General features: G+C 67.8%; 1 protein-coding gene across 3 annotated transcripts in view; it reads left to right on the top strand.

The window, feature by feature from the left end:
* STON1 (stonin 1) overlaps positions 1 to 18,725 on the top strand; it is a 34,468-nt gene extending 15,743 nt beyond the window's left edge. For all 3 annotated transcript variants that reach the window (XM_048519221.1, XM_048519205.1, XM_048519211.1), the window contains 3 exons: positions 4,367 to 6,326; positions 17,083 to 17,285; positions 17,366 to 18,725. In XM_048519221.1, the coding sequence (XP_048375178.1) occupies positions 4,418 to 6,326; positions 17,083 to 17,285; positions 17,366 to 17,440 (2,187 nt within the window). In that variant the 5' untranslated portion in view covers positions 4,367 to 4,417 and the 3' untranslated portion in view covers positions 17,441 to 18,725. The remainder of the gene's footprint in view (positions 1 to 4,366; positions 6,327 to 17,082; positions 17,286 to 17,365) is intronic.
* Positions 18,726 to 19,441: the final 716 nt, after the last annotated feature.

Genomic DNA, 19,441 nt, shown 5'->3' with positions numbered 1-19,441 from the left:
TCTGCCTTACACCCACCTTCTCATCCATGCATTTGAGACCCTGTATCTCCGTACTTGCACCTAGCTTTCGCCCTTGCTTGGCGATGGAACAGGTAGCATTTAGAGGAGGAGAAATGTCTCACCTTGGAGGTCCCTGGACTTCAACCTGTTTCCTAGCAGCCTAAATTTAGCTTCCAGAACTTCTCCTGGCTACATTTCCCAATGTCGTTGGTGCCAATGTGGACCACAACTGCTGACTCCACCCCAGCACTGTCTAAAAGCCTATCTAGATGAAGCGTGACATCCGCCCATAGCCTTACAGCAACCAGGCCCGGAGCCCAACTGACCGTCACCATGATAGGTCATCAGCGCCTCTCTCACAAACCCAACTTTCTCTACATTTCTAATGATCGAGATACACCCACTACACCCAAAGGAGCCCCCACCTCCCCAAAGGGGGTATCCTCAGTCTTGAGAGAGGGATAGCTGATCTACCAGTTAAAGGGAAGGGATCCCCATCTAAGGAGCAACATCTTCCCCCACCTCAGACTGGCACCCGCCTCCATCCCCAAGGCCTTCATTCTCCATGACATCTGAAAGAGATGTCACCTTGCAGGGAAGATGGAAGGACCCGGCTGTTAGAGTCCCTATGAAGAAGCCTCATCTGTCACCCTACTCTCTGCCTCTTTCCAGCTTCTCAGGTCTGCCACCTTGGCTTCAAGAGAGCGCAGCACCGTTCCTTGAGTTGCCAGGAGCTCATTGCAGTGAGGGCACACCCATGACTTCTGTCCTAGTGGCAGATAGTCATACATGTGAACAACTCAGTGCCAAAACACTGGAAAGCCCCATCCACATCCTGCTGGCTTCCTGCCTTCATATCTGATTTGTTTAGATATTCCAAATACTAAGCTTTTTTAGTCACTGCCCCCCTGGAGCTATCTGCGCATTACCTATCTGTCAAATATGTCCTTATTAATTAAAAAAAAACAAAAAAATAAAATTAAGAGTGCTGGCACGTTGAAATTAGGCGTAAGCTTGCTAATTCCAGAGACTGAACTAAAGCCCCCCCCCACCTCTCCAGGACAAAAGCCCCACCTCTCAGGACAAGAGAACAAGGGGTAGGCTCGCAGTAGCCCTGTTAAGCCCACCTTCAGATTCAGCAGCCAGTAGGGCCTTACCAAGGAGAAAAGAGATAACCCTGTCAAAATACATAGGCATGGCGAACAGGAAAAAGCCCTCAAAATGAACACCAGCAGGTCACTTTGCTCCTTCCTGGCCAAGTCTTCTTCCCTGCTGCTACTCCTCTGCTGGTTCCAGGACTGAACCCACCTCTCAGGACAAGAGGAACAAGCGATGAGCTCTGTTAACCCCTGTTAAGCCCCACCTTCCAGATTCAGCAGCGTTAGCTCACAGGAGCCTTACAAGGAGAAAAAGAGATAACCCCTGTTAAAATACACTGTTTTAAAAGCTGTGGCTTTGAGAAAAGCCCTCCAAAATGAACACCAGCAGGTCACTCTGCTCTTCACTGTGCCAAAGTCTTCTTCCCACTGCTGCTACTCCTCTCTGCTGGTTCCAGAGACTGAACTAAAAGCCCCACCTCTCAGGACAAAGAGGAACAAAGAGATGAACTCTATTAACCCATTAAGCCCTGCTTCAGATTCAGCAGCCTTAGCTCTGGGAGCCTAGGGAAAAGGGAGTAGCCCCTGTTAAAATACACTGTTTTTTTAAAAGCTGGCACAGAAAGCCCTCCAAAATGAACATCAGCAGGTCACTCTGCTCTTCCTGGCCAAGTCTTCTTCCCACTGCTGCTACTCCTCTCTGCTGGTTCCAGAGACTGAACTACAGCCCCACCTCTCAGGACAAAAGCCCCACCTCTCAGGACAAAGAGGAACAAGATATGAACTCTGTTAACTTTTTACATACTTAAGAATCTATGTTCTATTGAGGAGCAGGAGTGCTGATGCCACCTGTGGATAGTAGAAATCTTTTAAGAATGATTCTGTAGCAGGTACCAAGTCTGTCCTTTGCTTGTATGGTAAAGAGTTTTCATAAGTTCTGAGTGAGTTATTACAGTGCCAGGTACAAGAGTGAGTGATATCTAATTCTGTTGACAGGCATATGGATTGTATTATAATAATCTCACAAGGGGAGTACTTTGAAGAAAATTTGTCCAGCTGTGTTTATTGATGAAACTGTAAATATTTGGCAACTCTCAAATTGGAAATAATTGGAATGAATAATTTGAAGATTGCTTAGTATTTCCACTGAAATAAATAGAACTATCCTTAGTTGTATGGTATAGAATCAATTGATGTACTAAACAGATCTTCTAATATATTGCAATGTGTAAAAAATGTGTTCGTTATGCCTTTCATTATGATCTCAAGGAGAAGAGTCAGTGGGCCATTATTCATGACACACTTACCTCAGGCCTTTTAGCTGGGTGGTGAGGTTTCCTCATGTTCCTCTGTTTACATGCAAGGAGGCAGCCCAGTCTTCCCCACAGCTAGTTTCAACAAGCCTCTGTTTCCTGGCTCTGTTAACTTTGCCCCTTATAAAGACACAGATCTCATAACACTCAGTAGTCCCAAAATTATAAAGCTGATATTCTACCCCCATCCCATCCCTTCCCTTCCCTTCCACAAACACTCACTCTCTCAGCCCCGCCCCCCACCCCAGCCTCTCTCTCTGTGCTAGCATGGGAGAGAGGCTTGTGTTTTTTAAAAAAAGTTTAGAAAGCCCTCCTGATCATCAAGGAGGGCAGAAGCAGAGTAGGGAAGGTGGGCTGCAGCCACAAACAGACCCTAATTGCACTGTACCTTGCAAAACCTAACTGTGTTATATTGATATGAGTGTCTAGAAAAGAAAGAAGGAGCTAGCAACATGGAAGGGGGGGCGAGAGGAAAGTCATGGAAGGTAGTGGGAAGGGTGGAGCTAGGCAGGCTGGCCAATTGTGGAGGGAAGAGGTCTGGGGCAAAGCTGTGCTCACTGGAAAATCTCCCTGTTCTGGCAGCAAAGCAAAATTAAATTTGTGCAAGAAGTGGTCTCGCTTGGCACAGGGAGACTAGAAAGTGAAAGTGGGACTTGAACAAATATGTCCATACAAGAATTCTTGCTGCAGTAGACATTTTCTCCCATTGGCAGCAGATGCCTTATGTATAATCGGCCAGTATAGAGTTTTACCTCTGCCTGAAACATCTTGGCTGCTTCAGGTACTTCTGCAAGTATTTGAAGCCTAGGTGTGGCTGGGGTGCATGCCTAAGGCTCTTGCCCATGGCTCTTTGCCTGTGCATCACCATTCTTGACCAGACGGATTAATTTGGTAGATAATCAGCTGAGTTTATTTTTTTGTTCATTTATACTGTGTTTTAAACTTCAAAAGGTATGTAAGTGGCTTCAGGACCCCATTGGAGAGGAAAGCAGGATAAAATCATACTAAAATGAGCAGGGAGAAAGGAAGTTGTAATTATGAGTACATTGGTCTGATAACTAACAGTGCAGAACAGAGTTGGCCACTTCTAAGCCCATTTACCTCTATGGATTTACCAAGATGTAATTCTACTTAGGACTGCATTGTGAGAAAAGCTTCATGTTTTTTGTATATAGATCCTTAGCTTCTAAAGTATTTGCTCAAATGCAACAAGACTAGCTTATTTTTCCCAAATATGCCGAAAAAGAGGGGATAACTTCACATTCATATACTGGACATAACTGTAACTTTTAACAGATTATTTTAAAGGAGGCAGTCTTACATTCAGGTTGCCTGCCTTTGTAATAAATATGGTATTTAGTCATGATTATATAGTCAATGATGTTATAAATTAGGCCTCCTTTATAGGATAAGAGAGCAGAAAAGAGGCAAATGTCTCTCATAAAAGCTGTGAATTTATTTATTTGTTTGTTTAAAACATTTTAACACTGTCTTTCTACCCAACCAGACTCTACCAGGTGGCAAACATAAAAAAGCAATTAAAAATAAAGTTAAAATGATAAAATAATTCAGTTAAGCACATTAACAAATACTACAGTTCTAGAATCTGTGGTGTATGATTCTTTGTGTCTAGGAAGGCATTCTGTAAAAGTGTTGTGTTTTATTGACCTGAATTGTGAGAATACCTCTGTATGCATCCATCTGTTTAACCTGTCCTTTATTAGGGAAACTCCAAGTCTGCACAAGTATTGCTCAAAAAATAAAGCCTATCTCTCCTCCTACCCATTGTTTAATGTCTGATCTTTATGTCAGGTGTTTCATATCTTTATTGGGTACTCAGAAATAGATTTTCTAGGTTTTCTTGTTTAAAGAGATGTCTAAATTTGTGGTATAGAAATGACCATGGCAAAAGAACTGAATTTTCTCCCTTTGTTTTATTTTCTATGTTTTGAACAGATTATTTGAAAGGGACACTTCAGCTGAATTCCTGTAGCTTTTTGCAACAAGATGTTTACTACAAAACCTGCAAACTGGGTTACTTTTGAAGATGACCCTGTTTTCCAGTCTCCTCAGAAGGCAGGGGGACATCATGGTGCCTGCAGAACAAACGGGCTTAATCTCATGCTGCCTAAAATACATGACTCAAGTCAGTCCTCTTCATCCAATAACACTCCTCTCTCTTCTCCCGTTGTGGACTGTTGCGTAACTCCAGGACCACCTAGCAACTCTCCACTGTGCACACCTACGAAGGACTATCCTGTGAGCCCTTGCTTTCCCAAATCGGGAGTTCACCTTCTATATTCTATTCCAGAGTTGTCATCCAATATTGATCTCCCAGTAGCTGGGCAATCCTCTCAAAAACCAACTAGCACGTCTTGGACTGAGCATTCTTCACTTATCTCTGCCTCTAAGTTAACAGACAGTGCAAATGCAGTTCAACAAGAAGTCTCAAATAAACTGGAAGATTCTATTGAACCACAAACATTCTTCCAATATATTCAGAATGACTGTGCTTTTTCTAGTCCATTTTGGTCAGAAGATCCACCTGCCATGTCTTCATCTACATGTGACATGCACAAAAAGGACATAAACCCTGAAAATAATATTTGCTGTCCCAAAGAAAGGGAAGTGTTGTGTGATCAGAAAAGCCTCAATCATGGATCTTTCCACTATATTTGTAAGAGGCTTGAACACTTGCAAACGAATAATTCAAATTGTGAAAGAACATTGACAGCTATGCCACATATGTGTAGTGGAGATGACTCCTTTTCATTCATTCCACACAGTCTCTTCAGGAGCCAAAGGAAAGATGGGTGGCCTTTCATGCTGAGGATTCCTGAAAAGAAGAATATGATGTCATCAAGGCAGTGGGGGCCTATATATCTCAGGGTCTTGCCCGGAGGAGTCCTACAAATGTATTATGAGAAGGGACTTGAGAAGCCTTTCAAAGAATTCCAGCTACAGCCATTTTGTAAACTTTCAGACCCTAAGTTAGAGAATTGCAACATTTCTGGGAAAATACATACAGTAAAGATAGAGCATGTATCATATATAGAGAAAAAGAAATATCATCCCAAAGCTGAAGTGGTCCATGAACCAGAAGTAGAACAGATGTTGAAGCTGGGGACAACTGATTATGATGATTTCACTGATTTCCTGGAAACAGTAGAAGAAGAGTTAATGAAGCTTCCTGTCCTTTCAAAGCCAAGGAGATATTATGATGAACAGGAAATAATTCTGGAAATAGTTGACAACTTTTGGGGGAGGATCACTAGAGCAGAAGGGAAACTAGTTGAAAGTGCTGTTATAACCCATATTTATTGTTTGAGTTTTGTGAATGGAAACTTAGAGTGCTTCTTAACCTTGAATGACTCAGAGCTTCAGAAGAGGGATGCACGTTACTTTGAGAGGGACACAGAGAAGAAATGGATTGCCATTCTTGACTATGTTTTCCATAGATGTGTAAAACAAGAAGAGTTTGAACAGTCAAGAATCATTAAATTTATGCCCCCAGAAGGCTGTAGATTAGAGTTGATGCGTTTCAAGACACAGTATAATGAACCTGTTCTTCCATTTTCTGTCAAGGCCTTGGTAGTGGTCCAGGGTGCATATGTTGAACTTCAGGCTTTCATAAACATGTGCTCATCTTCAATTCATTCACATTCCATGAAATACCACTGTGAAAGTATTATGGTACACTTCCCTGTTCCTCCGCAATGGATCAAAAGTCTTTGGACTATGAATCTCCAAAGGCAGAAGTCACTGAAAGCAAAAATGAACAGAAGAACATGTCTTGGCTCTCTAACAGAAATTGAATCTGACTCTGTCATACAGGTCTCTGTTGGAACAGCCAAGTATGAAAGTGCCTATAGAGCTGTCGTGTGGAAGATTGACAGACTGCCAGATAAAAACTCAAGTAAATATTATTTGATAAAGAATTATTTTAAATGATAAAATGTAGTGTTGTGAAGAGAGTTTATATTCTCTCTTTGTGGGTTTCAGGGTGGAGTGTTATTTATGCTGTGGGCTTTAGGGTGAAGTATTTGATCAAAGGGTTTGGGGGGGGGGGTGGGGGGGGGGGGGGGTGGGGGGGGGGGGGGGTGGGGGGGGGGGGGGTGGGGGAGGGGGTGGGGGGGGGGGTGGAGGGGGAGGAGGTGGTGGGTGGTGGGGGGGGGCGGTGGTGGGGGGGGTGATGGGTGTGGGGGGGGGGGGGGGGGGGGGGTGTGGGGGGGGGGGGGGGGGTGGGGGGCTGGGGGGGGGAGAGGGAGGTGGGGGGGGGGGGGGGGGGGGGGGGGGGGGGGGGGGGGGGGGGGGGGGTGGGGGGGGGGGGGGGGGGGGGGGGTTTTTGGGGGGGGGGGGGGGTGGGGGGGGGGGGGGGTGGGGGGGGGGGGGGGTGGGGGGGGGGGGGGGTGGGGGGGGGGGGGGGTGGGGGGGGGGGGGGGTGGGGGGGGGGGGGGGTGGGGGGGGGGGGGGGTGGGGGGGGGGGGGGGTGGGGGGGGGGGGGGGTGGGGGGGGGGGGGGGTGGGGGGGGGGGGGGGTGGGGGGGGGGGGGGGTGGGGGGGGGGGGGGGTGGGGGGGGGGGGGGGTGGGGGGGGGGGGGGGTGGGGGGGGGGGGGGGTGGGGGGGGGGGGGGGTGGGGGGGGGGGGGGGTGGGGGGGGGGGGGGGTGGGGGGGGGGGGGGGTGGGGGGGGGGGGGGGTGGGGGGGGGGGGGGGTGGGGGGGGGGGGGGGTGGGGGGGGGGGGGGGTGGGGGGGGGGGGGGGTGGGGGGGGGGGGGGGTGGGGGGGGGGGGGGGTGGGGGGGGGGGGGGGTGGGGGGGGGGGGGGGTGGGGGGGGGGGGGGGTGGGGGGGGGGGGGGGTGGGGGGGGGGGGGGGTGGGGGGGGGGGGGGGTGGGGGGGGGGGGGGGTGGGGGGGGGGGGGGGTGGGGGGGGGGGGGGGTGGGGGGGGGGGGGGGTGGGGGGGGGGGGGGGTGGGGGGGGGGGGGGGTGGGGGGGGGGGGGGGTGGGGGGGGGGGGGGGTGGGGGGGGGGGGGGGTGGGGGGGGGGGGGGGTGGGGGGGGGGGGGGGTGGGGGGGGGGGGGGGTGGGGGGGGGGGGGGGTGGGGGGGGGGGGGGGTGGGGGGGGGGGGGGGTGGGGGGGGGGGGGGGTGGGGGGGGGGGGGGGTGGGGGGGGGGGGGGGTGGGGGGGGGGGGGGGTGGGGGGGGGGGGGGGTGGGGGGGGGGGGGGGTGGGGGGGGGGGGGGGTGGGGGGGGGGGGGGGTGGGGGGGGGGGGGGGTGGGGGGGGGGGGGGGTGGGGGGGGGGGGGGGTGGGGGGGGGGGGGGGTGGGGGGGGGGGGGGGTGGGGGGGGGGGGGGGTGGGGGGGGGGGGGGGTGGGGGGGGGGGGGGGTGGGGGGGGGGGGGGGTGGGGGGGGGGGGGGGTGGGGGGGGGGGGGGGTGGGGGGGGGGGGGGGTGGGGGGGGGGGGGGGTGGGGGGGGGGGGGGGTGGGGGGGGGGGGGGGTGGGGGGGGGGGGGGGTGGGGGGGGGGGGGGGTGGGGGGGGGGGGGGGTGGGGGGGGGGGGGGGTGGGGGGGGGGGGGGGTGGGGGGGGGGGGGGGTGGGGGGGGGGGGGGGTGGGGGGGGGGGGGGGTGGGGGGGGGGGGGGGTGGGGGGGGGGGGGGGTGGGGGGGGGGGGGGGTGGGGGGGGGGGGGGGTGGGGGGGGGGGGGGGTGGGGGGGGGGGGGGGTGGGGGGGGGGGGGGGTGGGGGGGGGGGGGGGTGGGGGGGGGGGGGGGTGGGGGGGGGGGGGGGTGGGGGGGGGGGGGGGTGGGGGGGGGGGGGGGTGGGGGGGGGGGGGGGTGGGGGGGGGGGGGGGTGGGGGGGGGGGGGGGTGGGGGGGGGGGGGGGTGGGGGGGGGGGGGGGTGGGGGGGGGGGGGGGTGGGGGGGGGGGGGGGTGGGGGGGGGGGGGGGTGGGGGGGGGGGGGGGTGGGGGGGGGGGGGGGTGGGGGGGGGGGGGGGTGGGGGGGGGGGGGGGTGGGGGGGGGGGGGGGTGGGGGGGGGGGGGGGTGGGGGGGGGGGGGGGTGGGGGGGGGGGGGGGTGGGGGGGGGGGGGGGTGGGGGGGGGGGGGGGTGGGGGGGGGGGGGGGTGGGGGGGGGGGGGGGTGGGGGGGGGGGGGGGTGGGGGGGGGGGGGGGTGGGGGGGGGGGGGGGTGGGGGGGGGGGGGGGTGGGGGGGGGGGGGGGTGGGGGGGGGGGGGGGTGGGGGGGGGGGGGGGTGGGGGGGGGGGGGGGTGGGGGGGGGGGGGGGTGGGGGGGGGGGGGGGTGGGGGGGGGGGGGGGTGGGGGGGGGGGGGGGTGGGGGGGGGGGGGGGTGGGGGGGGGGGGGGGTGGGGGGGGGGGGGGGTGGGGGGGGGGGGGGGTGGGGGGGGGGGGGGGTGGGGGGGGGGGGGGGTGGGGGGGGGGGGGGGTGGGGGGGGGGGGGGGTGGGGGGGGGGGGGGGTGGGGGGGGGGGGGGGTGGGGGGGGGGGGGGGTGGGGGGGGGGGGGGGTGGGGGGGGGGGGGGGTGGGGGGGGGGGGGGGTGGGGGGGGGGGGGGGTGGGGGGGGGGGGGGGTGGGGGGGGGGGGGGGTGGGGGGGGGGGGGGGTGGGGGGGGGGGGGGGTGGGGGGGGGGGGGGGTGGGGGGGGGGGGGGGTGGGGGGGGGGGGGGGTGGGGGGGGGGGGGGGTGGGGGGGGGGGGGGGTGGGGGGGGGGGGGGGTGGGGGGGGGGGGGGGTGGGGGGGGGGGGGGGTGGGGGGGGGGGGGGGTGGGGGGGGGGGGGGGTGGGGGGGGGGGGGGGTGGGGGGGGGGGGGGGTGGGGGGGGGGGGGGGTGGGGGGGGGGGGGGGTGGGGGGGGGGGGGGGTGGGGGGGGGGGGGGGTGGGGGGGGGGGGGGGTGGGGGGGGGGGGGGGTGGGGGGGGGGGGGGGTGGGGGGGGGGGGGGGTGGGGGGGGGGGGGGGTGGGGGGGGGGGGGGGTGGGGGGGGGGGGGGGTGGGGGGGGGGGGGGGTGGGGGGGGGGGGGGGTGGGGGGGGGGGGGGGTGGGGGGGGGGGGGGGTGGGGGGGGGGGGGGGTGGGGGGGGGGGGGGGTGGGGGGGGGGGGGGGTGGGGGGGGGGGGGGGTGGGGGGGGGGGGGGGTGGGGGGGGGGGGGGGTGGGGGGGGGGGGGGGTGGGGGGGGGGGGGGGTGGGGGGGGGGGGGGGTGGGGGGGGGGGGGGGTGGGGGGGGGGGGGGGTGGGGGGGGGGGGGGGTGGGGGGGGGGGGGGGTGGGGGGGGGGGGGGGTGGGGGGGGGGGGGGGTGGGGGGGGGGGGGGGTGGGGGGGGGGGGGGGTGGGGGGGGGGGGGGGTGGGGGGGGGGGGGGGTGGGGGGGGGGGGGGGTGGGGGGGGGGGGGGGTGGGGGGGGGGGGGGGTGGGGGGGGGGGGGGGTGGGGGGGGGGGGGGGTGGGGGGGGGGGGGGGTGGGGGGGGGGGGGGGTGGGGGGGGGGGGGGGTGGGGGGGGGGGGGGGTGGGGGGGGGGGGGGGTGGGGGGGGGGGGGGGTGGGGGGGGGGGGGGGTGGGGGGGGGGGGGGGTGGGGGGGGGGGGGGGTGGGGGGGGGGGGGGGTGGGGGGGGGGGGGGGTGGGGGGGGGGGGGGGTGGGGGGGGGGGGGGGTGGGGGGGGGGGGGGGTGGGGGGGGGGGGGGGTGGGGGGGGGGGGGGGTGGGGGGGGGGGGGGGTGGGGGGGGGGGGGGGTGGGGGGGGGGGGGGGTGGGGGGGGGGGGGGGTGGGGGGGGGGGGGGGTGGGGGGGGGGGGGGGTGGGGGGGGGGGGGGGTGGGGGGGGGGGGGGGTGGGGGGGGGGGGGGGTGGGGGGGGGGGGGGGTGGGGGGGGGGGGGGGTGGGGGGGGGGGGGGGTGGGGGGGGGGGGGGGTGGGGGGGGGGGGGGGTGGGGGGGGGGGGGGGTGGGGGGGGGGGGGGGTGGGGGGGGGGGGGGGTGGGGGGGGGGGGGGGTGGGGGGGGGGGGGGGTGGGGGGGGGGGGGGGTGGGGGGGGGGGGGGGTGGGGGGGGGGGGGGGTGGGGGGGGGGGGGGGTGGGGGGGGGGGGGGGTGGGGGGGGGGGGGGGTGGGGGGGGGGGGGGGTGGGGGGGGGGGGGGGTGGGGGGGGGGGGGGGTGGGGGGGGGGGGGGGTGGGGGGGGGGGGGGGTGGGGGGGGGGGGGGGTGGGGGGGGGGGGGGGTGGGGGGGGGGGGGGGTGGGGGGGGGGGGGGGTGGGGGGGGGGGGGGGTGGGGGGGGGGGGGGGTGGGGGGGGGGGGGGGTGGGGGGGGGGGGGGGTGGGGGGGGGGGGGGGTGGGGGGGGGGGGGGGTGGGGGGGGGGGGGGGTGGGGGGGGGGGGGGGTGGGGGGGGGGGGGGGTGGGGGGGGGGGGGGGTGGGGGGGGGGGGGGGTGGGGGGGGGGGGGGGTGGGGGGGGGGGGGGGTGGGGGGGGGGGGGGGTGGGGGGGGGGGGGGGTGGGGGGGGGGGGGGGTGGGGGGGGGGGGGGGTGGGGGGGGGGGGGGGTGGGGGGGGGGGGGGGTGGGGGGGGGGGGGGGTGGGGGGGGGGGGGGGTGGGGGGGGGGGGGGGTGGGGGGGGGGGGGGGTGGGGGGGGGGGGGGGTGGGGGGGGGGGGGGGTGGGGGGGGGGGGGGGTGGGGGGGGGGGGGGGTGGGGGGGGGGGGGGGTGGGGGGGGGGGGGGGTGGGGGGGGGGGGGGGTGGGGGGGGGGGGGGGTGGGGGGGGGGGGGGGTGGGGGGGGGGGGGGGTGGGGGGGGGGGGGGGTGGGGGGGGGGGGGGGTGGGGGGGGGGGGGGGTGGGGGGGGGGGGGGGTGGGGGGGGGGGGGGGTGGGGGGGGGGGGGGGTGGGGGGGGGGGGGGGTGGGGGGGGGGGGGGGTGGGGGGGGGGGGGGGTGGGGGGGGGGGGGGGTGGGGGGGGGGGGGGGTGGGGGGGGGGGGGGGTGGGGGGGGGGGGGGGTGGGGGGGGGGGGGGGTGGGGGGGGGGGGGGGTGGGGGGGGGGGGGGGTGGGGGGGGGGGGGGGTGGGGGGGGGGGGGGGTGGGGGGGGGGGGGGGTGGGGGGGGGGGGGGGTGGGGGGGGGGGGGGGTGGGGGGGGGGGGGGGTGGGGGGGGGGGGGGGTGGGGGGGGGGGGGGGTGGGGGGGGGGGGGGGTGGGGGGGGGGGGGGGTGGGGGGGGGGGGGGGTGGGGGGGGGGGGGGGTGGGGGGGGGGGGGGGTGGGGGGGGGGGGGGGTGGGGGGGGGGGGGGGTGGGGGGGGGGGGGGGTGGGGGGGGGGGGGGGTGGGGGGGGGGGGGGGTGGGGGGGGGGGGGGGTGGGGGGGGGGGGGGGTGGGGGGGGGGGGGGGTGGGGGGGGGGGGGGGTGGGGGGGGGGGGGGGTGGGGGGGGGGGGGGGTGGGGGGGGGGGGGGGTGGGGGGGGGGGGGGGTGGGGGGGGGGGGGGGTGGGGGGGGGGGGGGGTGGGGGGGGGGGGGGGTGGGGGGGGGGGGGGGTGGGGGGGGGGGGGGGTGGGGGGGGGGGGGGGTGGGGGGGGGGGGGGGTGGGGGGGGGGGGGGGTGGGGGGGGGGGGGGGTGGGGGGGGGGGGGGGTGGGGGGGGGGGGGGGTGGGGGGGGGGGGGGGTGGGGGGGGGGGGGGGTGGGGGGGGGGGGGGGTGGGGGGGGGGGGGGGTGGGGGGGGGGGGGGGTGGGGGGGGGGGGGGGTGGGGGGGGGGGGGGGTGGGGGGGGGGGGGGGTGGGGGGGGGGGGGGGTGGGGGGGGGGGGGGGTGGGGGGGGGGGGGGGTGGGGGGGGGGGGGGGTGGGGGGGGGGGGGGGTGGGGGGGGGGGGGGGTGGGGGGGGGGGGGGGTGGGGGGGGGGGGGGGTGGGGGGGGGGGGGGGTGGGGGGGGGGGGGGGTGGGGGGGGGGGGGGGTGGGGGGGGGGGGGGGTGGGGGGGGGGGGGGGTGGGGGGGGGGGGGGGTGGGGGGGGGGGGGGGTGGGGGGGGGGGGGGGTGGGGGGGGGGGGGGGTGGGGGGGGGGGGGGGTGGGGGGGGGGGGGGGTGGGGGGGGGGGGGGGTGGGGGGGGGGGGGGGTGGGGGGGGGGGGGGGTGGGGGGGGGGGGGGGTGGGGGGGGGGGGGGGTGGGGGGGGGGGGGGGTGGGGGGGGGGGGGGGTGGGGGGGGGGGGGGGTGGGGGGGGGGGGGGGTGGGGGGGGGGGGGGGTGGGGGGGGGGGGGGGTGGGGGGGGGGGGGGGTGGGGGGGGGGGGGGGTGGGGGGGGGGGGGGGTGGGGGGGGGGGGGGGTGGGGGGGGGGGGGGGTGGGGGGGGGGGGGGGTGGGGGGGGGGGGGGGTGGGGGGGGGGGGGGGTGGGGGGGGGGGGGGGTGGGGGGGGGGGGGGGTGGGGGGGGGGGGGGGTGGGGGGGGGGGGGGGTGGGGGGGGGGGGGGGTGGGGGGGGGGGGGGGTGGGGGGGGGGGGGGGTGGGGGGGGGGGGGGGTGGGGGGGGGGGGGGGTGGGGGGGGGGGGGGGTGGGGGGGGGGGGGGGTGGGGGGGGGGGGGGGTGGGGGGGGGGGGGGGTGGGGGGGGGGGGGGGTGGGGGGGGGGGGGGGTGGGGGGGGGGGGGGGTGGGGGGGGGGGGGGGTGGGGGGGGGGGGGGGTGGGGGGGGGGGGGGGTGGGGGGGGGGGGGGGTGGGGGGGGGGGGGGGTGGGGGGGGGGGGGGGTGGGGGGGGGGGGGGGTGGGGGGGGGGGGGGGTGGGGGGGGGGGGGGGTGGGGGGGGGGGGGGGTGGGGGGGGGGGGGGGTGGGGGGGGGGGGGGGTGGGGGGGGGGGGGGGTGGGGGGGGGGGGGGGTGGGGGGGGGGGGGGGTGGGGGGGGGGGGGGGTGGGGGGGGGGGGGGGTGGGGGGGGGGGGGGGTGGGGGGGGGGGGGGGTGGGGGGGGGGGGGGGTGGGGGGGGGGGGGGGTGGGGGGGGGGGGGGGTGGGGGGGGGGGGGGGTGGGGGGGGGGGGGGGTGGGGGGGGGGGGGGGTGGGGGGGGGGGGGGGTGGGGGGGGGGGGGGGTGGGGGGGGGGGGGGGTGGGGGGGGGGGGGGGTGGGGGGGGGGGGGGGTGGGGGGGGGGGGGGGTGGGGGGGGGGGGGGGTGGGGGGGGGGGGGGGTGGGGGGGGGGGGGGGTGGGGGGGGGGGGGGGTGGGGGGGGGGGGGGGTGGGGGGGGGGGGGGGTGGGGGGGGGGGGGGGTGGGGGGGGGGGGGGGTGGGGGGGGGGGGGGGTGGGGGGGGGGGGGGGTGGGGGGGGGGGGGGGTGGGGGGGGGGGGGGGTGGGGGGGGGGGGGGGTGGGGGGGGGGGGGGGTGGGGGGGGGGGGGGGTGGGGGGGGGGGGGGGTGGGGGGGGGGGGGGGTGGGGGGGGGGGGGGGTGGGGGGGGGGGGGGGTGGGGGGGGGGGGGGGTGGGGGGGGGGGGGGGTGGGGGGGGGGGGGGGTGGGGGGGGGGGGGGGTGGGGGGGGGGGGGGGTGGGGGGGGGGGGGGGTGGGGGGGGGGGGGGGTGGGGGGGGGGGGGGGTGGGGGGGGGGGGGGGTGGGGGGGGGGGGGGGTGGGGGGGGGGGGGGGTGGGGGGGGGGGGGGGTGGGGGGGGGGGGGGGTGGGGGGGGGGGGGGGTGGGGGGGGGGGGGGGTGGGGGGGGGGGGGGGTGGGGGGGGGGGGGGGTGGGGGGGGGGGGGGGTGGGGGGGGGGGGGGGTGGGGGGGGGGGGGGGTGGGGGGGGGGGGGGGTGGGGGGGGGGGGGGGTGGGGGGGGGGGGGGGTGGGGGGGGGGGGGGGTGGGGGGGGGGGGGGGTGGGGGGGGGGGGGGGTGGGGGGGGGGGGGGGTGGGGGGGGGGGGGGGTGGGGGGGGGGGGGGGTGGGGGGGGGGGGGGGTGGGGGGGGGGGGGGGTGGGGGGGGGGGGGGGTGGGGGGGGGGGGGGGTGGGGGGGGGGGGGGGTGGGGGGGGGGGGGGGTGGGGGGGGGGGGGGGTGGGGGGGGGGGGGGGTGGGGGGGGGGGGGGGTGGGGGGGGGGGGGGGTGGGGGGGGGGGGGGGTGGGGGGGGGGGGGGGTGGGGGGGGGGGGGGGTGGGGGGGGGGGGGGGTGGGGGGGGGGGGGGGTGGGGGGGGGGGGGGGTGGGGGGGGGGGGGGGTGGGGGGGGGGGGGGGTGGGGGGGGGGGGGGGTGGGGGGGGGGGGGGGTGGGGGGGGGGGGGGGTGGGGGGGGGGGGGGGTGGGGGGGGGGGGGGGTGGGGGGGGGGGGGGGTGGGGGGGGGGGGGGGTGGGGGGGGGGGGGGGTGGGGGGGGGGGGGGGTGGGGGGGGGGGGGGGTGGGGGGGGGGGGGGGTGGGGGGGGGGGGGGGTGGGGGGGGGGGGGGGTGGGGGGGGGGGGGGGTGGGGGGGGGGGGGGGTGGGGGGGGGGGGGGGTGGGGGGGGGGGGGGGTGGGGGGGGGGGGGGGTGGGGGGGGGGGGGGGTGGGGGGGGGGGGGGGTGGGGGGGGGGGGGGGTGGGGGGGGGGGGGGGTGGGGGGGGGGGGGGGTGGGGGGGGGGGGGGGTGGGGGGGGGGGGGGGTGGGGGGGGGGGGGGGTGGGGGGGGGGGGGGGTGGGGGGGGGGGGGGGTGGGGGGGGGGGGGGGTGGGGGGGGGGGGGGGTGGGGGGGGGGGGGGGTGGGGGGGGGGGGGGGTGGGGGGGGGGGGGGGTGGGGGGGGGGGGGGGTGGGGGGGGGGGGGGGTGGGGGGGGGGGGGGGTGGGGGGGGGGGGGGGTGGGGGGGGGGGGGGGTGGGGGGGGGGGGGGGTGGGGGGGGGGGGGGGTGGGGGGGGGGGGGGGTGGGGGGGGGGGGGGGTGGGGGGGGGGGGGGGTGGGGGGGGGGGGGGGTGGGGGGGGGGGGGGGTGGGGGGGGGGGGGGGTGGGGGGGGGGGGGGGTGGGGGGGGGGGGGGGTGGGGGGGGGGGGGGGTGGGGGGGGGGGGGGGTGGGGGGGGGGGGGGGTGGGGGGGGGGGGGGGTGGGGGGGGGGGGGGGTGGGGGGGGGGGGGGGTGGGGGGGGGGGGGGGTGGGGGGGGGGGGGGGTGGGGGGGGGGGGGGGTGGGGGGGGGGGGGGGTGGGGGGGGGGGGGGGTGGGGGGGGGGGGGGGTGGGGGGGGGGGGGGGTGGGGGGGGGGGGGGGTGGGGGGGGGGGGGGGTGGGGGGGGGGGGGGGTGGGGGGGGGGGGGGGTGGGGGGGGGGGGGGGTGGGGGGGGGGGGGGGTGGGGGGGGGGGGGGGTGGGGGGGGGGGGGGGTGGGGGGGGGGGGGGGTGGGGGGGGGGGGGGGTGGGGGGGGGGGGGGGTGGGGGGGGGGGGGGGTGGGGGGGGGGGGGGGTGGGGGGGGGGGGGGGTGGGGGGGGGGGGGGGTGGGGGGGGGGGGGGGTGGGGGGGGGGGGGGGTGGGGGGGGGGGGGGGTGGGGGGGGGGGGGGGTGGGGGGGGGGGGGGGTGGGGGGGGGGGGGGGTGGGGGGGGGGGGGGGTGGGGGGGGGGGGGGGTGGGGGGGGGGGGGGGTGGGGGGGGGGGGGGGTGGGGGGGGGGGGGGGTGGGGGGGGGGGGGGGTGGGGGGGGGGGGGGGTGGGGGGGGGGGGGGGTGGGGGGGGGGGGGGGTGGGGGGGGGGGGGGGTGGGGGGGGGGGGGGGTGGGGGGGGGGGGGGGTGGGGGGGGGGGGGGGTGGGGGGGGGGGGGGGTGGGGGGGGGGGGGGGTGGGGGGGGGGGGGGGTGGGGGGGGGGGGGGGTGGGGGGGGGGGGGGGTGGGGGGGGGGGGGGGTGGGGGGGGGGGGGGGTGGGGGGGGGGGGGGGTGGGGGGGGGGGGGGGTGGGGGGGGGGGGGGGTGGCGGGGGGGGGGGGGGGGGGGGGGGGGGGGGGGGGGGGGGGGGGGGTTCCGGGGGGGGGGGGGGGGGGGGGGGGTGGGGGGGGTGGGGGGGGGGGGGGGCGGGGGGGGGGGGGGGTGGGGGTGGGGGGGGGTGGGGGGTGGGGGCGGGGGGGGCGGGGGGGGGTGGGGGGGGGGGGGGGTGGGGGGGGGGGGGGGAGGGGGGGGGGGGGGGTGGGGGATGGGAATTGTAGTCCATGAACATCTGGAGAGCCGCAGGTTGCAGACCCCTGTATTATATTCACTGTTGAACTAATGCTACTGTGGCTTATTCACCTCTCATTTCACAATTCTGTTTGTAAGACTAATTTAGTTGATTTTGGACTGCTGTCAGGAATACCAAACTGGAAGTGAAGAGCCAATGCTAACTAGACAGGAAGTGAGTAATTTGATCTTGCCTCCCTGATTGGATGGTAAAAAACAAAATGTCTCCTTTTCTCACAGGAGAAGGACTCTTCTCAGTGAGTATTCAATGGTCATTTTCTCAAAAGGTATCATCTTGAAGATATTATTTCTTGTGCAAGAGAAGAGGGGAATTCTTTATCAGAGATAATGTTTTCTGTTTATTTTTGTGTTAAAATGTAATTATTAAATGTTGCAACATAAGTGATGACTTAAAAAAAAACATCCTTGGGTCCAAATTATGTTACATTCAAATGCCTATATTCAAGCATATCCAGTGGTTGGAGCGGATAATTTGAAACAAGGGATAGGAGAGAAAGTAGGCAACATTTTGTTAAATTAAGAACAATCCCTATGACATTATTCTCCTCTTCTTCTCAAGGTCCAGATCATCCGCACAGTTTGTCATACAAACTAGAACTTGGATCTGATCAGGAAATCCCTTCAGACTGGTATCCCTTTGCCATGGTGCAGTTTGTTGTGCCTGATGCATGTGCTTCTGGAACTGAAGTGAAGTCTCTTGGCATAGAGAGTGACATTCAACCACAAAAGCATGTGGTTCAGAAAGCATGTTACAACTGCCAGGTAACTATCTCCCTGTTTGTGTGTATTTTGGTGTTGCAAATGAACATGGCTTACTGAATTTCTTTGCTTTTATACTGCAGGTTGAAATTGAGAAGAAGTGGATTAGGCTTGATGGAGAAGATCCTGACAAGGCTGGGAGCTGTCAGATACAGTAGGAGGGTTTGGAGAGAAGATGATTCAGATGCACTGTTAGGGTTGTTAACTATGTCAGTATAGAAAATGCTAATATTTCAAGAAAAACTGTTGCTAATAGAGACTGAATGTATTTGGCAGGATAATGGATTTTGGCAGACAATCTAGAAACCCAATGGAACACAATATGAATTTTTTAATACATCGGCCGTGTAGCTCATTGTGGTAAAAAATTGTATTTCATTTTTTTGTGCGTATGTTCAAGAAGGGTACACCACAGATTTAAATTATAATTTGTTCACATAATACTATATTCTTCCCCATGTCAGTAAACACAAGCCCCTAATATGCTAAAAAGGCCTGTTCATTTTTAATTGCTCATAAGTTGGATCATTTTGTAGCTTTTGGGTGCTTCAAGTATGTTTTTTCTCCAAAGAAGTGAATACATATGGAAAATGTTTTACTATAGTTCAAAAACGATCTTCCATTTTTTCAGCATAGTTTCTCTACCAAAAACTGGCAGGAATCAAATTCCTTGCTTGCATATCTTTCCTGTGAAATCTACGTATCTTGCATGTCAGTGAAACACTTTTCTCACACATCCTCCATCTTAGAACCATCATAAATTGCACAGTGGTTTTGCTGGGTGGCCTTTGAACCAGTACATGTCATACAGAAATGCTCCTTTCTTTGGCCTCTCTTTAATTTCCATCCGTAGATGAAATTGCTTGTAAGTTCACTATTCTTGGGCTTCAGGGAGAAAAAAGCAAGCAGCAAAAACTCCTGCTCTGCAAAGATGAGTCAAAGTTTTCATTTGGAACAGGAAGGAGTTCTTTTTAATATGTTGCAGGATATTATGAGCTATTTTGGATCTCCATCAAGAACATATGTTGGATTTGGAACAAAACTCTGTCCTGAATCAGTAGTTAGAGAGTAAAGGTTCCGGGGGAGACCCAGAAGAGCGTGCAATGTGAGATGTTCCCTGGTGCTGCCAGCTGAGCTAGAATTTGCTTAAGGGGTGTGCAGCAGAACATTCCAAATTCCACAGATAAATGCAGCTTGAAATATTTTAACAACCAGGATCTGCTTAAGCTTTTGGATGTTGAGTTTTAGGCTTTATCGGTTAGATTTCTTTTGGATGGGAGAGGGATCTCTTTGTCATGCCTTATACTGTGTGCTCTGGAAGCTAGCTAATTGTCTGTCTCTGTTTACCTTGTATTGATGTTTTTCTGCTTTATGGCAACTACTCTAGATGTTTATATTTGTTACATGTAAGTCTTTTCAGAATAAAACTATAATAGCACACTTCCCCTCACTTTAATATTTTGTTGCTCCTGCAGGTATTAAATATGACCTTAACACTGCCATTAATTTGTCCCAAAGGAAAAATTGTTTAGAATAAATTGAATTTTATTTAATCCAGGAAATAGTTTATAATTCCTATTCAACACATAATGGAAGTGGTTATTAAGTTACTTCTGCTAAATTATGTGTGTTTGTCCAAATTTTAAAGCCTCAGTTTCTTAAATCCAATTTGCTAGTAAAATTATCTTGAAATGTCAAAAGAGCCTTTTGGTGATAACAGCCCTGCTAGTCACTGTTTTCTAGATAGATTTTTTTGGTGGGGAAATGAGGAGGGGGGAGAATAGAAGTGACTATCGGATCTTCAGGTAATATTGGGGATCAAATATTAACACATTTGTTTTTCACAGGAAGGTTGTCAGCAAACTTCTCTGCTGTCATAATTCAACTACTTTGTTTTGAACTTCGTATGGAAAGCATAACTCTTTCCAGATCATTTGCACTTTAAGAGATAAACAAATTTAAATTACAGAATTCAGATATGAAAAGCATGAGACTTTCATTCTTGTAACCAAAATACAGTCTTGCTTGAAGCAGTTTCTTGTGGTCATCTCGAACACAGCATTCTGGAGACAAAGCTGTTAATTTAGATTATTGTATTCAATGATATGTGTTGTTCTGTTTACAAAAAACCCCAAACCCACACTTTTCTGGCAAAAGCA

This window comes from Sphaerodactylus townsendi, linkage group LG01, assembly GCF_021028975.2.
Source record: "Sphaerodactylus townsendi isolate TG3544 linkage group LG01, MPM_Stown_v2.3, whole genome shotgun sequence".
NCBI lineage: Eukaryota > Metazoa > Chordata > Lepidosauria > Squamata > Sphaerodactylidae > Sphaerodactylus > Sphaerodactylus townsendi.
This window is presented reverse-complemented; position numbering and strand designations above follow the sequence as displayed.